Source organism: Cynocephalus volans, chromosome 5, assembly GCF_027409185.1.
Source record: "Cynocephalus volans isolate mCynVol1 chromosome 5, mCynVol1.pri, whole genome shotgun sequence".
Lineage (NCBI taxonomy): Eukaryota > Metazoa > Chordata > Mammalia > Dermoptera > Cynocephalidae > Cynocephalus > Cynocephalus volans.
The window spans coordinates 151,154,713-151,172,528 of NC_084464.1; the positions used below are offsets into that span (position 1 = coordinate 151,154,713).

A 17,816-nucleotide genomic window follows, 5' to 3' on the forward strand; every position below is an offset into this window, starting at 1 on the left:
CCATCACCACAGCTAATTCCAATTTGTTATATGTGACAGTTTTTAGTATCTAGTGTATTGACAAAGTCTTTACAAGATACCAAAATAAACAAATGACATTTTCAGACAAACGATAAAGGAACCTCTGCAGTTGACTTGATATCACTGATTCCTCTGAAAGGCCCTTTTGCTATAAAACAGCTCAATGCTACGCAAACATGTGATTTTAATGCGCTTTGCTGGGAATCACAGCAAGTAAGTGAAATCTTTTAAGTTTCTCATTCTCAATAAAACATGACCCCAAACTAGATCACAGACCTGTGAGCAAAAGCAAATAGAAAAAGCCAGATAGTCCTGGGCAAGTATGTATACCATTGCTGCAGGAGATAGAATCTTAGAATATGAATAGGTTGAGAAACTAAAACGGGATCTCTTCCATTTAGCCAGAACCCTCAACATGGGCTAACTGGCCCACTTTTAGCAAATGCAAATACAATAGAAGGAAAGCAAAGATCACCAACCACAGGAAACAAGTCACCATGAGTAGGAACCAGCAGAAACAAAGTTATGATACTAGAAAAATGTTGGAAATTTGATACTTGACAACAACAGTATTTAAATTAGGAGAATAATCTGGACAAAGTGTTCTTAATTTCCTATATCTTTTAAGAGGAGATTAAGATATTGATTAACTTTCAATTTTGTTAGTATCTATGGTCAAATTTCAATGGCAGTCATAGTGCACAACTGCTCTTTATAATGTTCAAACCAGCAGGGGTAAAACCATGGCATAAGAAAAATGAGCAAACCCAAAAAACAAACCTAATGTCCTCAATCAATTTATTAAAAAGCAAAAAATTAGGGGGGAAAAAAAGGCAGGGCACATAGACAGTAAAGAGTTAGATGGTAGAAACAAATTCAAGTATATCAATAAGTATGAATGGTATATAAATTTCCTAGTTAAAAGACAGAGATTGTCAGATTGAACAAACCAAATAGAACCATCTACTTTTTACAAGAGATACACCTAATCATTAAGAACATGGATAGGTGGAAATTAATAGAATGAAAAACAACATGTCAGGCAAATACTAACAAAAAGAGAGCATATTAGTGTCAGACAAAATAGATTTCAGAACAGAAATTATTAGAAATAATAATTTTAATAAGTAATAATTTTTATAAGTATTAATTGGTTAATGATGAAGCTTGCAACTTAGTATAAGATATGTTAATGCTGAGCTTAAACATTTTTACTAAGCCTCAAAATATAGAAAGCAGCAACCGATAGAATGACAAGGAAAAACAACAAATCCACACCGCTGTGGGAGTTCTACCTCTCTCAGTCATGGAGACAGAGCGCAGGGAGCAGGTGCGGTAGCAGGTGGTGTGGTAAGAAGGGCAGCAGGGGGGAAAGAGCTGCAGAGGGGCCTTTGTAAGAACTTTTGTGTTTATTTTGAGTAAATGGAAGCCAGTGGAGTATTTGGAGCAGAGTGCTGAAATGATCCAAGTTGCATTTCAAAAGAATGGCTGTTGCTATTCTACTGAAAATACCCTGTCCTTGATACACTTGCTTCCTTTGGCTTCTAGGACAACAGAGTGGCTGGATTTCCTCCTATCTCACTGGCTGGGCCTTCTTTGGCTTTTGCAGGTTTATCTTCTACTCTTTGATCTCCTAATATTGAATTCCCTGGGACTCAGCCCTTGATCATTTTCTTTTCTCCACCTATACTTCTTTATTTAATTTCTTCAGTCTCAGAGATTTAAATATCCCTCTCTATGTCAATGATCTGAATTTTTATCTCCAGACCACACATCTCTCCTGAACTCCTGTCTCTTATTTCCTACGACCTATTCCACATGTCTGTTTGGGTGAGAAAAAGACTTATTCCCCAAACTGAGCTCCTGGTCTTTCCTTCCAAACTTGCTTTGTTGTCTCCTTATCTCAACTCATGAAACTCCACTTTTTCAGTTGCTTGGCCCAACAATTACAGCATCATTTATGACTCCTCTTCTTTCACAATTCACATCTAATGCTGAAAATTCTGTTTACTCTGCCCTCAAAATGTATTCAGACTCTGACCATTTCTCATCATCTCTACAACTCCCAGCTGGCTTCAACCACTCTACCTGGATTATTGGAATGGTACCCTGGCTTCTACCCTTCATCCCTAACCTAGTCCCTTCTCACATAGCAGCCAGAGCAATACCATGGAAACACTGCTGTTCCTCTTCTAAGAAAATGGATGAGAAAAGATGGTTAGGGTATGACAGAACAAATTAACAATGTCAATGTGCAATTAATAAAAGTACAAAGAAACAATACTGGGAAAAAAAATTGTGGCTTAACTACAGGCCCAGAAAAGATAACAAAATATACTTTTTAAAATTTTTGAACAACTTTATGCCCATAACTTTTAAGACTTAGTCAACTGGACAAATTCCTAGAAAGCATGACTCACTATTGACTCAATTAAAATTTTGAGAGCCTGAAAATGGGGATACAACAGTGAAAAAAACAACCATCCTTGCACTTATGGAGGTGACAAGATAGATAGCACAGGAAATCAAGCAATAAATAAAATAAATAATTAAAACAGATAACAGTTGAAATGATGATAAATTCTAGAGAGAAATATCTAACAAGAAAGGGAGAAAGGGAGTTTTGGAGAAGTTGTAATTTCAAAAGTTGGCCAGGAAAGGGTTGACTAAAAGGTGACCTTTCAGTAAAGGCCCCAAGGAGATGAGGATTAATGTAATGGGAATATCAGTAGGAGAATGTTTTAGCCAAGGGAAGAGAACATTCCAGAGGTTTGGCAAGGGCAAAGAGCATGAGGTGGAAATGTGCTGGCCTGTTGGAAGTCATCTTTCCAGTGAGATTTTGCTGACTGCCCTGTTTAAAAGTGCAGCACAACCTAATACCCCCTGGCCAAAAACCTACACTTTTTTATTTCTTAAATTTATTAGTTTTATCTGCCTCCTCCCACTAGAAGGCCAGTTACCTAAGGGCAGGGATTTTTGTCTGTTGTGCTTATGCGTTTATCACAAATGCCTGGAGCACTGCTTCTTGCATAGAGAGTGAGCAATACACATTTCTTGAAGGACTAGAAGGTATAGCCAGGAGGGAGGAAGGAAACTAGGAAACCAAATGAAGAAAGTGTCTCAAGGACGAGGGAACAATTATGTAAGATGCTTCTGACAGGTGAGGGAAGATGAGGACTGAGAACTGGTCATTGGTGAGAACAAGTGAACCTGATAAACTTGGCTTGGGTAGCCTGGAAGGGAAAAGCTCGACTGGAATAAGTTCTAGAAAGAATGGCAGAAGAAAATTTCAAAGCAAAAATGAGAACATAGACAACTTTTTTCAAAGTGCTGTGCTGTAAAAGGAAGGAGGAAAATTAGACAGTAGCTGAAAGGGGAAGTTGGGTTAAGAAAGAGACTTGAGATGAAAGAAGTAATAGCATACAAGGGTACTTCACAAAGTTCAGGGAAAGATTCATGTCATCCTCCAACTCTATTTTTCCCCAAACTTTCTGAAGTACCCTCATATTTGTAAGTGCATGGGAAAAATCCAACAGAGAGAGACAGAGAAAAAATAAATAAATAAATAAGGGAAGAATGACAGGAATAGTCTTTTTTGGGGGGATGGGATTGGATGCACAGTAGAGGGGATGGCCTCAGCTGGAACAGATGGTTCACCCATAGTAACAGGAGCAAAGACCAAGTATTCAGCACAGATGCAAGTAGGTGGGTTGGTGTGGTCGTGGGAGCTTGTGGAAATTCTGCTCTGATCGCTTCTATTTTCTCATAGAAAAAGGAAGCAATGTCATCAGCTAAGGGTGAGGAAGGGCAGGAGGTGTGGAAGGTTTGAAGAGACAAGGTATGAAATAGCTGTTCCAGAAATGCCAGGCAATGGAGTCGCGGAATGCCTTGGGATTGCCAGGCAGCATGAAGGGCCTTGCTGGGTTAGTCATCGTGCCTGGGGGTGTGTTTTTCTCCAGCCACAGTCAGCAGCATGTGCGTGGGCATGAACCAGGCAGAGAGGTGGCTTTAACCAGCCTGGTGTTTTAACCAGGGTAGTGGGACAAAGTGAGATGTGGAGAAAGCAATCGAAGGGTATACAAGGGGTGACTTTTAATGACTGAGCATGGCATGTAAGCAGTGAAGAAATGGAGAGGATGGGAGGTGGTGAAAGGCAGTAGGATCGAGAGATGAAAGGGCACAGAGGAGATGAAGACTTGTTTAGTTGGACAGTGAGATGCGTGACAAAGCCACGGTGGAGGGGTTTCAGTTACTGGTGATGATAACTCTTGGTTATGACTATAAAGTGAGTGGCTAGGGTGGGGGGCAGGCCAGGATCACAAAGGAAGACAGGGTCAAGGAACTAAGAGGCCAGGATATTGGGAGGATCAGCTATGGGTCACTGACGTTATTAAGCATTATGGCATGCATTGTCATCCAGGAAATAAAATCTTCAAGAAAGGAGGGAAAGGGACCTGAGTGAAGTTCATAACTACAGTAAAGATGGCTGGGGAAGTCTCATGACTATTCTCATGATTCCTTAACTGAAAGCCTTACTTTGCCAAAGCAGCACTACTACTAATAAACTAATCAGTATCATCCCTCTATGTGTACTATATGTAATAGCTTTCATAGAACTTACGATCGACATAATAATTGTATAATTATGGAGTACAATGTGATAATCTGATACATGGATATATTGTGTAATGGTCAAATGATGAAGTCAGGATAGATTGTATATCCATCATCTTAAACGTTCATTTCTTCATGATGAGAACATTCAAAAATGTTCTTTTGTAGTTCTTTTGAAATATACAATACAATATTGTTCACTGTAGTCATCCTACAAAGCAATTCAACACCAGAACATATTCTATCTGACTGTGGTTTTGTATCTGTTGACCAATCCCTCACCATCACCCGCTAGTATATCAATAGCTTTATAGGCACATTTTAAGCTTAGCGCTTAAGACAACCTGGATTATCAGCTATGTGACCTTGGGCAACTCACTTAACCTCTCTCTGCCTACAGTTCACTCATATCTGCAGAAGAGGATAAGAACTATCCCATATCCCTCATGTCAAGTGTTCGGCAAAACTACATACTTAAAACTGAAATATGGTTAAATCCTCAATAATATGGTATTGTTATCTTTCTAGATGACTGAGCATTAGGGTATCTGGAAAATAGAAAAGATAACACAAGTACACTTTTCTTTGCAGAATAAATATATTCTGACATAATGCGAGTTAATCTCTCTCTATATATAAATAAAAACACAAAACACTGGCAGAACATAAAGTAAACTATTTAAAATATGAGGGTACTTCAAAAAGTTCATGGAAAAATAGAATTAAAAGATAAGACCAATTTTTCTATGCATTTCTTGAAGTACCCTCATACATTTAAAAATTTATCTGAATCCAATTTGCAAATACTGACCATGCATTAAGTAATAAATATTCTGTTTTTTTTTTTAAGTGTGAAGAACTCAGAAAACCAAGCATTTTAAATTTTGATAGCATATTGAAATTTTCTTCACAAGAATCGGAATTAGGTTTTTAGCCTGGGAAGGGCAGATAATATTCTCAAACATACTTATTTACGTGTCGATGAGTCCTTTATTGTGCTTTTCCAAACTTGTCGCATCTCCAGGTGAGCCCAATATACCAGCAGAGAGGAGTTGTTTGATAGACTGACTTAGAGCCATTGAGGAAATCTAGAATTCAGTTATCGTAACAATGACTCCAACTTCTTTCCTTCAAATCTTAGCCTATTATAGGCACCTGATAAATATGTTTTGAACAAATGAGAATTGACCTCATCATTGACAATTACATCGTTTTATGACTCTGCTACTTAAAGAAACTGTGCCCAGGCCTAGTAAAAGTTTCTACCTCAATAAAAAGATCATTCTGAGCTGCACTTTGAACCTGGCCTTAGCTCCTACCTGCCTCTCCTTGCTTCCTGATGTCTCTTTATTGCATCCCCCAGTTTTCTTGTTAGTCTAGTCCTTTTTGTTTTTTTCGGTCTCCCACCCCTCTTCCTTTCCCTGCTCCACTTTGTTTCTGGTTTTTATGGCTTATTCACTACATTTTGGTAGAGAGACTGTTCTAGCTGCACTCCTGGTAACTGGCATAGTCACTTTCTCTCCCTCTCTCTGTCAAAAGATCCAGAAGGGCTCATCAAGAGCCTCAAATCATATAGTCACTGAAAACAGAGACAGCATGTGCATCGTCCAACTTAAAACTCACTCCCTGACAGGGGCTAATGCCACCTATACTATGCACTTAATTAATATTTCTGTGTAATCTTATAATTATCTAGTAAGTAACACAGTTACATAGTAGGACATTCTCTCTAATTTAAATGTGGAACATTTAAATTAGACTTGACTCTATTATATGAACAACAAAACACATGGACGTTTCTCAGCCCTCTAGACTCGAGGTACCACCAATGCCTGGACCTTGTCACCTTCACCTCTTGCCCTGGTGCTGAACACTGGCACACAGTAGGCCCTCAATGCATATTTGCTGAATCAACACGTTTAACTCACAGTTGATATACATTCTACATTTTACTTAAAACTCTGAAGTGACTTCTTTTGTATCAAATATTCACATCGGTTACTACAGGCACAAGGTGAACGTGCAAAGTAAACTTTGCATGGGTGGCCAGGTGAGGGAAAGCTTGATTAGAACAAGTTCTAGAAAGAATGAGAGAAGAGAATTTTAAGACAAAAACAGAAATTTTTTCAAGAGCTTTGCTATAAAAGGAAGGAGGAAAAAATTGGACAGTAGCTGAAAGGGGAAGTCGCTAAGAAAGAGACTTGTTAACAACAAGAGAGATAACAGCATATTTGTATGTGGATGGAGGAAATCCAGCAGAGAAAGGTAGAGAAAAAACAAATAAAGGAGGGAAATATAACAGGAATTTTCTTTGGGAGAGAGGGGGGAGGGTGGGATAAATTGCACAGTGGAGGGGTTGGTCTTAGCTCAGAACAGATGGTTCTGAAGGGGCTGGGGGAGGGGGATGGGGAGGTTGGTTAATGGACACAAAATCACAGCTTCATAGTACAAATAAGTTCCATGGTCTACAGTCGTGCTGGGCATCTTTAATTAACAATAATTTATTGTATGTTCTCAATTGGCTAGAAGAGAGGAGCTCAAATGGTCTCATCACAAAGAAATGATAAATTTTTGCCATGATGAATATGCTAATTACCCTGATTTGATCATTAAATATCGTATACATGTATTGAAATATAACTCTGTACCATATAAATACGTACAATCACTACAAGTCAATTAAACATAAATAAATTTTAGGAAGCAAAAAAAAAATTTGTCAGTTAAAATAATTTCAATTGTTACATGTTTTACACGAATAGAAATTGTTGTATGTTATATATACTTAATTGCTAATTTGTTAAAGAGGTATTATTTGTATAACCCTGTTTTCCCTAGTTTTGATATCTGGGAGTCTCAAAAATGACAGGGCCCAGTTGTTTCTATGCTTCTGAGAAGCCTTAACCTGGCTCAATCCCAGGAAATATCCTTGGGACTTGATTTCATATGAGGCCTGCATTCTGCCTCCTTGACAGCTTCCTCCATTCTCAGAGAGCTAAGGTGCAGACTAGCAGGCCCAGATTTTATGTTGTATTGTACAGATGGCACAGACCCCAAAGTCATCTGAGAAGCCAGATGATGAGGAATTCTGTGTGCGTGTGTTGACAGTGGTGGGGAGGGCGAAGATCACGAGCAAATCTAAAAGTGTCTGAAGCCACCGCGGGTAACTAAATAAGGGCCAGGAGTAATGGAGGCAGCCCCTGAGTGACACCCTGTGACTGTGAAATCTGGCTCTGTCGGTCTGATGAGCTAGTCTGGGGCTGAGTCAGCTGAGTTGAAAGGGCCTGTATCCGTACACTGCTGATTCCAAAAGTGAGGTCCCAGAGAAGCACAAAACAAAATCTGTCCTGAACATGCTTTATGAGCTAGTCTAGAACATGTAATAGTCTATTTCCTTATAGTGATTTTTTAAAGAACACCTCAATAATCCGGCAGAAAATATTTATGAGCTATAAATTGCTCCTATGTAGTCAGGAGTACACATCTTCATTTATCAGTTTGTTTTCTACATATGCAGTAAAACCCCACCACGACACAGCAAATGGGAGCAAAATTCAATTGCACAAAAAGCAGGATTGCATTAATGTGACATTAATGAAAAACAGCATTTTTAGTGAGGCCCATACTATCACAAAACACAAAGAGGTATATTGGAACTTGTACTATACACAGCTGACCGTACATTAAGCTAAAAACGTTCCAAATGACTAAGAGGCCATCAAAGCCTAATCCATCACTTCCTAAGGCCACCCTCCCCTCCAGTCAACCCCACAGCCCCAGGACATAAGAATGTCTGCCTGCCTTCCTAGAGACTGAAGTCAAGGCTGAGGTCCAGAGCCAGTCACATTGTTATGTAAATGTGTACTATCCGTGGGCTTATCTTTTGAAAATAAATATAGCAACAGAAGTAACAAAGATAGCTGCAGATGAAAAAAGTACCACAGAGCTCCAGGAAAATGTCTTAGGAAATCAGCCTCCTGGAACTGTCATTAACAAGTACAGGAAAGAAAAATGCAAATTAGAGAATGTCTAAGAATCTGCTGTGTGTCTGAGTCATGTAGGATGGATATTTGGGAGGTCTCTGCCAGGACAGGATCTAACAAGGCCCCCTCTCCAGGCCACACTAGGACCATTATGCTGAAATGTTTTCCAACCAGAATTTTTACCTTATGTTGCTCAAGTTTCCGTTGTATCATATTTGCTGTTTCCTCATGGACCTGCTGAATGGTTATTTCCTCTCTCAGGGCCACCTCTGCCCTGTACAGCCAGGCACCTATGGTGCCCAGAGGTGCAGGAAGAGATTTATCAAGCTGTATGTGCCAATCAAAGAGCTGAAATGAAAAAGGCAGAAAAATGAAATATCTCTAATACAGAAGACAACTCCTAAAGTCTCCCCAATGATTTTAGAGCCTACCTGAGGCTTTAAGTTAATAATTGCAGGCTAATTTAATAAGTATCAAATAAGCAAATATCTATGTTCTGAGTTTGATGCTTTGGGGATAGGGAAGAAATTAGAGTTACAAGCAAATTTTGAGGAAATTCAAAATGCTTCTTAGACATGGAAGAATATTGGAAGTTTAAGCAACTTTCTTCTTGTGGGAATAGCAAAAAGCACCCACTGAATTTTGGTGTTGCTTTTGCTGAAAGGAAAGAGCCTGGATTTGTGGACATTCTCAAAGGATGCAGTAGTTATGCACCAGCAGATGTGTAACCTGATCAACAGCATGAGAATTCCAGTACAAACTCCCACGTGATCAGAACAAGTCCAGAAAAATTAGGGTTGTCTAGAGAGCTGTAGACAAAGATGAGTTTTCAGGATTTTTTCTATAATCCTATGATTTTTTAACCTTTTCTCCATTTCTTCCATTCTACCCAATTCTCAAGCACCATTTCCTAGCTTACTGGAATGCCAGGTAGGATGAGTTGAGGTGCTTAGGAACTAATCCATTCTTTGATGGAGTCAATGGAAAAAATGAGATTATCAAAAAAAAAAAAAAAAAGGTCAGTTCAAGACAAATATTCATATTAGTGGTAAAAAAGTCCGAGGGTTTGACATCTTGGTCTTAAAGCACAAAGAACATTAATATGAAAGATACTGAGTAGTTTTCCTCCATATTTATGAGTGACCAGATAAGAAGAGGTGCTTGAATTAAAGAATACAAAATTGTATGTCAATACAGGAAGATTATTAAGTGTTGATGAAACACAGTAACAGAATATGAGAAGTTGTTGAGGCTTTATTTGTGAGCATCTTCTACAAGACAAGACAGTCACCTCTTCCAAACAACCCAGAATTGAGTCATGTAAGGTAAGCAGTAATCCAGATGGTCTCTCAGGATTTCAATCCATCATCTAGTGAATGGCTAATATCCCATGTAGGCTAGGCAAGGCAGGAAAACAGCTGTTAAACCAAGCACTTCCACTAACTCACAGGAAAACTTAACAAGAGGGCAAAGATTCTCCCAAAGTTAAGCCTTTCCAACCTCAGAAAGAGGCAGCAGGGTCTCATGCAGTATCACTGTGTATGTAGGAAAAGATAATGAAAAATATTCTTTACTAAGATACATAAACCTTGATGAAATTAATCGCAGGGGAACTTACCCTGGAGGACACTCTATCCCAGGATTGTTTTACTAATGCTTGGTCGAGTGACAATTTCCCATCTCTATGTAATGGTTGTATTAAATGTTCAATCTGTTTCCTTTTTATTTCATATTGAACTCTGAAGTGCTTAAATGACTAAAAGAGGAAAAACAGCAATAATATGGCAGTGAGTCAAAAAAAGCAAAAGCAAAGGAAAACACATTTCCTAAATAACAATCCTTTATATTTGGATAGCACTCAATATATGTTGTTGATAATAATAATGACAGTCATGACACTGTAGCGGCTGCCATTCACCAACATCTGACTATGAGCTTGATCCCGTGCTAAGTGCTTTTTTCATGTCATCCTCTCTAGCTCTTTTCATAGTCCTACCAAATAGACCCACATTGTTATTATGAAACCCAGAAGTAACTTGTCAAGGACAAGTGGTAGAGGCAGGACTAGAGCCTAGGATTTCTCATTTCTAGTTAAGTAATTTACATACCAGTTCATGTTTGTCAGGAAATAATAGAAAACAGGAGTGTAAATCTATGCTAATAATCAAAACAGTTGCTTTACTTCAAAGTACCGAACAATTTACAAATACAAATTACATACATCAAAATAACCCCAAATTAAAGATACCTTAATTTGTGTTTAAGTAAGCCTGAATAAAGAGGTTTACTTCAGGGGATCTCATTTGCATAATAACGCTTTGCTTTAATTTTATGGCATTAAAATATTAAGTATGTCACAGTATGGTTAAAATAAATTTATGAGATGTAGACTTAACCATGAGCTTCAAACTCACATAAAAAAGTAGTTATTTTAAAGTTCTACATTTTACATTAAATTAATATATCCTGAAATGTGATTCCAAGTACAAATATGAATTGAAAATGCCATTAGAATGTACAATTATGTGACAGAACAAGAGAGTGGTGATGCAGGATCTAGCAGATAGCACATCTAAAAGAATTTCAAAATAATTAAAAAAAACATGTAAATTCACATGAAGAACACTGGGGGGAGATAGTGAATAAAAATTTTATCACAATTTCTAACTTCCATTTCTATAACTTAATGGAATTTAAATAATATCAAAACATAAAATCAATCCTTAATTTTATTCCACAGGATCCTACTCATGGAAAAACTAGAAAATACGGTATTTAATAATAAGTTGAAACAGATGGAAAATGCTGATTATGTAATACACACATGAAAGAAAATTTTCCCTATATTCAGATTTCAGATAGTCTCTTACCCTATTTTTAAGAGACGAGTGATCATCTTTAGCCTAAAAGGAGTATGTCTGTTTTATACTTTTCTAATTTTTTGTTTCCCTCCTATAAAATAACATCTGTACAACAGGTAACTTTATAACTTGGGATTTCTTTTTGATAATTTATGCTAAAACTAAAATTCACCAACAGACTAAATAAGTATATTTATTCTATTCTTGCATTTCTGTTCTCAATTTACTAGCTGAATCATTTTTTAATGGAGCTCATCCCAGAAAATTTTATTTTGGGGAAAAAAAGACTACATTGAGTTTCGAAGCAAAAGAGCACATGCATAATGAACACACATTTATTGATTTGCCAAGTTCAACAGATATAATATTGATGTATCATCCATCTAAATTCAGGCATATTTTACAGACACGATTATATAAAAACACAGACTAATGCCATCGATACATCTTTTATTGTTTCCCATGTTGAATCTCTCACATCATTGTGCCCTTTTTTTTGTAGCAAAAATGATTGAAATATGATGTAGAGTAGAATATAATGTAAAATATAATATAGAATATACTATATTTAGTTTTGCCACTAAAATGAAGTGATATTTTAAATAGAAGGAAAATGACAATGCTGTGTAGAATAAATCATAACTTGTTTTGTTTGTTTGTTTTTGGGGGAGCTGGCCTGTACGGGGATCTGAACCCTTGACCTTGGTGTTATAACACTGCTCTCTAAGCAACTAAGTAAACGGCCAACCCTAAATCACAACTTTTTTGGTGTTGTTGTTGTTGTTGATTTTCTCTATTGTTTTTTTTTTTTTAATTTTATTTTGTTGATATACATTGTGGCTGATTATTGCTCCCCATCACCAAAACCTCCCTCCCTCCTCCCTCCCCCCCTCCCCCCCAACAATGTCCTTTCTGTTTGCTTGTCGTATCAACTTCAAGTAATTGTGGTTGTTATATCTTCTTCCCCCCCCCGTTTTTTTTTTTTGTGTGTGTGTGTGTGAATTTATATATTAATTTTTAGCTCCCACCAATAAGTGAGAACATGAATCACAACTTTTTAATGGGAAAAAAACTGTTATAAAACTTTGTGTCTTGGAAGTGGAAATTGGAAGCAGAAATCCAATTAATGGCAGCGGAATGAGACTGGGAGAATCAATAACTGTGATCTCAACTTGAATGCAACAGTGTTGAACTAAGCAGGTCTCAGCTGAAATCGACCGTCTAATGGACCCACTCCAAACATTCATGTTGCCATCCTAATTCAGCTTATTTTACAGTAAATTTCAATTTGACTCATGCGGGTTTCTTTTTTCCGTGTGTGGGAATTTTTGTGTTGGGTGACATCTATAAGACCATGAGTTCTACAAAAACAATGACTCTATGTTTGTGTTTTGGGGTTCATCTATAAGACTGAATTATGGAAAAGTGATGAAGCCTCAGAGCTCCATGTATAGTGTGGACACAATGCAATTTAAAACTACCTATTTAGATAGAAATACAAGTATCAAATTATGCAGAAACTTATTATAATGCATACTATTTATTTAAAGACTTCTCATTAACATAATGTGAAAGAAGATTAAACACAGATTTAAATGACATAAGAGTGTACTTCAAAAAGTTTGGGGAGGGCCGAGCCCGTGGCGCACTTGGTAGAGTGCTGCGCTGGCAGCGCGGCGACACTCCCGCCGCGGGTTCGGATCCTATATAGGACTGACCGGTACATTCACTGGCTGAGTGCCGGTCACGAGAAAAAAAAAAAAAAAGACAAAAAAAAAAAAAGTTTGGGGAAACATATAATTGAAAGATAATACAAGTTTTTCCATGAACTTTTTGAAGTCCCCTTGTATATGAATCTTACTCATGAAAAGTTTTTGAAAAATTGAAATTTTTCCATACATTACCTGATATTTGTCCTGCAAATTTGATTCTGTCATCTGTGCCCTTGTCAAATCTCTTTCAAATTGTTCTATCCAAACATTCATTTCCTTCAAAATTAGCCTGTCTTCTCTCTAAAAACCAGGAAATATTACAATTTTTTTAGTAATTGTGCATTTATTTAATTGCTAATTAATACCTGACTGATCCTAGAATAGACTTAATATTTAAGAAGTCCCAGCTGTGTCTGAAAATTTTCTTTCTTCCCTCCCCAACCCCCATTTGGAGAGTAAGAAGCAAAAGTTAATTCTAGAAAAATATCTTAATTTTCTTGTTAAACACTGAAATTATCTATCTTAATTTTTTTTTTTTTCCTCAAGTAACACTAATTTAACAAAGAAAATGTGCTCAAGAGGGAATATCCAAAGTGCACAAATACTCAGAAAAAGCAATAGCTGGAGTGGAAACATAGGCCTGTCGGTTGCTTCTTAAACCAAGGCTGCTGGTAACCTGAAGGACTTTCCCAGATGGGATTAATTTTGACAATGCAAAGAGTTACAGTCACAATAAAATTGGATGACTTGTCTATATTATTATTTAAAGTGATGTTCAGTTTATCAATCTTCACGTGGACAGAAAACATATTTATCTTGTTCACTATGGTATTCCTAGACTCTGGCAGCATGGCACCTGTAAGAGATTTACCAAGTTGTCTGCTGAATGAATGCATCCAGGCCACCCCTCACAGCTCAAAAATGAAAAATAAAATTGGGATTTACATACTTTTTTCCACAAATAACCAAAGAAGCCATTCTAGCATTGATTTAGTGAAAATTTCCTACTTTTTCATCAAGATTTTATATCTCAGAAGAATGCCAAAGTGTCTCAGACTTGCTTATTCCAAAGGGAAAAAAAAGGGATGCCAAAGTGATCATAAACATTTTGGCATTTACAAATAGCTTTCAATTACAGCACTCACTTGCTGCTCACAGTCCTAGGACACAGGTGAAATGACTGTCCCCATTGACAGGTAAAGCTTTACAGTGGAAAGACTGCCATCTACAGAGGTGAGCAAAACTGGTTTCGAGTTCCAGTTCTACCACACATTAGCTCTATGATCTTGACACATGTTTTTTTTTTTTTTTTCTTTTTTTAACCTGTCTACTATAGCATCTTCTTCTGTGGAATCATTGCACACCATTTCCATGGTTCTGGTGAGAATCAGAGGTAAGCTATGCCACACACCTAGTACATAGATTGCCACTCAATGTTATCATGATCCATGACTTCTCTCACTTTCTGGTCTTGCAAAGGCAGTCGTTTTCTACCTAAACACTTTTCTTCCCATTTTCCCCCGGATAAGGCCTTCAGAGCTCAGCCCAGGCACAACCTTCTCTAGGAAGTTTTTGCTGACTCAGAGTCTGTGTTAGGGGTCTCTCTCCTAGGCCGGTGGTTGCCAAACTTTAGTGTGTACCAGAATCACGTGGAGGGCTTGTGAAAATGCAGACTGTTGGGCACCACCCACATTCTGGCTCCACAGATCTGGAGCACAGCCCAAGAATTTGTATTTCTAACAGGTTTCCAGGTGAATCAGATGCTGCTGGTCTAGGGACCATATACTGAGAACATTTCTCTATGATCCCGCAACAACCTGACTGAGTATTCACCCAAACACATTATATCATAATTGTTCCTTAATTGTCTCTTTCTCCCCATGTTACAAACCACTCGTATTTTTTTTTATCTCCATTGCGTAACAGTGTCTGGTTCTCAGTATAACTCAATATACAATTGTAAGATAAATAATTAACTGGTAACATAGTTAATAAGAGAAAGAAATGGACCTGGAGCCCACGACTGCAAAGCTTTAGCTCTTCTGATGATGTCTCTTCTGAATGAACAGAAGAACATAATCAAGGCACATGTTTTATATCGGCTGATTTTTCATGCCCGGAAAAGCACTGATAACACCTTCTTATGAGCTTCTATGGGTCAGATGTGTCCCCCCAAAGTTCATGTATTGCAAACTTAATTCCCACTGTAACAGTGTTAAGAGGGTGGGAAATAGATTACGGCGGACTGAAAGGTGGAAATTTTTTTTTTTTTTTTTTTTTTTTTACAAGGTTTATTTATTTATTTATTTATTTTTTTCGTCTTTTTGTGACCGGCACTCAGCCAGTGAGTGCACCGGCCATTCCTATATAGGATCCGAACCCGCGGTGGGAGCGTCGTCGCGCTCCCAGCTCCGCACTCTCCCGAGTGCGCCACGGGCCTCGGCCCGAAAGGTGGAAATTTTAATAGGTTTGCATTGTGAGAACTGTGCCCTCGTGAATGAATTGATCCATTCATGGAGTAATGGGCATGGTTCTGCTGGCTTTAAAAGCAAGTGAGGAGGTTAGCTCTGTCTTGCTCATCCCCTTCATCATGTGATCCTCCCTGTTGCTGTGTAGAGTCACCACCAAGAACAAGGCCCTCACCAGATGTGTTCCCTGGACTTTGGACTTCCTAGTCTCTGAAATGATAAGAAATAAATTTCATTTCTTTGTAATATATCAAGTTTCAGGTATCGTCTTCTAAGCAACGGAAAAGGACTAATACATGAGCTCAGGGGAAGAAAATGCTCTAGGTTTATCTTCAAGGTGGCAGAGGTCAAGGTGACTGGTATAAGTGACCCATATTGCAGTGAGTACAGGACTTTACTGTGAGCCTTTGAAGACAGTCTCCTCATCAACTTCTGCATTCGAAAAGCACTTGGGACTATCCCTAAGAGGAGCTGTTTGTTGCCAATTGAAATTAATTCACAAAGTTTTCTGAGAGAAAAAGAGTATGTGCTTAAAGCAGCTTTATTAGGGTCCCATTTGGTAAATGACATTTTTTTTTAGAGGTGGGAAAGCATCAAGCAAATAGCAATAAGGTAAGAAGGATGTCACTATTTAAACACTCAGCTTTCTCTTTCCTGTGAGGAAAATGAAGTACAGAACAATAGTATTTAGAGTCCCAGAACCTGTCAGTCTTTTCCTTAACTTGCAACTTTCATGTGTGTTCAAGTGCAGCAGGGTCTTATTTGCTTACAGAAAACTACCTAAATTCTAAGCAGCTAAACCATCAGCATTCTCTCTACTTTCCTCTTTTTCTTTCACTTTTACTCTTGCTCTCTCTTTCTTTCACTCATACACACACAGAGGCATGTTGATGTTTTTTGTACCATGTTTAGGTATACATAAACTCATGCTTCATGGAGCATGAAATAAAAATTAACTAATATTTGACATGAAATTAGTTACCGCTGATTTTCCATTTCAATGCTGGCATAAAGTCTGTTGTATTGCTAAATCCTTCACCACAGGCCTACATGAAATACTAGAGAAAGATTGAAAAGCTGAAACTCAGGATAAGTGCTTAATAATTGGGAAACAGGCAAGAAGTCATAACCATTCATCTCAGAAATATTTTTTGAGCACCTGTACTATGTGTCATGGACTTTACTAACCCATGTGACCCAATATTTAGCAGAAAAGATGTGAGGAAACTGACTGAGATGCTAACTGGATACTTACCTTTTTCAATTATTTCCTGTTTAATATAACACGTAAAAATGAACTTTGTTTTATTGAACCAAGTCTTATTAACAAAGATTTTTATTTTATTGTTTTATTAACTTTGTTTAATTTTGTTTTTATTTTCCATGTCACATTTAAAGAAACCAGGTATGTTATTGTAAATTCTTCTTTTTGTTAGTGCTAGTAGTGTTATTAGAAATAAATTAATTGATACCATTTTATAATTAAAGATTAGTGGGCAAGTACATGGGAGTGGCTTAGGCTGTCTCTAATGTTTGATAACACATATGCATGTTATTTGTCCTGTTAGAAAGGAAAAAGAACTAACATGATTAAGGTATAAAAAGAAATGTACACATAAAGACAAATATATGCAAAGGACTGGCTAACAAGCTACAGAATGTAGAATGTTTGAAAGAGGTCGCTAATTCAAGATTGCTTAAATCTTACCTTAAAATTTTGAATAGAATATGCAAAAGATGAAAAACCTGGAAGTATTTCCTAACAATATGAAAAGATAATATAAAGAAACAAAATATAAATCAGGTACAACAATTATATAAGAAACAAGAAGATAATCAAAAGAGAGGCATCTGTCTATAGATAAATTGACAATAATTTGAAGGGTATAATTACTTGAAGATGTTTTCATAACTTTTGGAAATATACAAATGTTCAACTCCAATAAGGCGATGTAGTTATCTGGCAAACATCATTTTTATTTTAATTTGAAGTAGTCATGCATGGCTACATATGTATTTTGTAAACATGTCTCAAAATAACATTGAATGTTTTAGGAGAACTTTGTAGAGAAGAGGTATACGGATTCATAATTTTTCTCTATAGATACATGCAGCATACACATTTGTGTGTCCTTGTAATAATTAAGACTGTGCTGT

General features: G+C 37.3%; 1 protein-coding gene across 1 annotated transcript in view; it reads right to left on the bottom strand.

Moving 5' to 3' along the window:
- Positions 1-17,816, bottom strand: part of SYNE1 (spectrin repeat containing nuclear envelope protein 1) — a 422,354-nt gene that overhangs the window by 295,098 nt on the left and 109,440 nt on the right. The window contains exons 10-13 of the mRNA XM_063096991.1: positions 17,368-17,418; positions 13,384-13,491; positions 10,237-10,374; positions 8,802-8,966 (exon numbers count right to left, since the gene is read on the bottom strand). Of these exons, the coding sequence (XP_062953061.1) occupies positions 8,802-8,966; positions 10,237-10,374; positions 13,384-13,491; positions 17,368-17,418 (462 nt within the window). The remainder of the gene's footprint in view (positions 1-8,801; positions 8,967-10,236; positions 10,375-13,383; positions 13,492-17,367; positions 17,419-17,816) is intronic.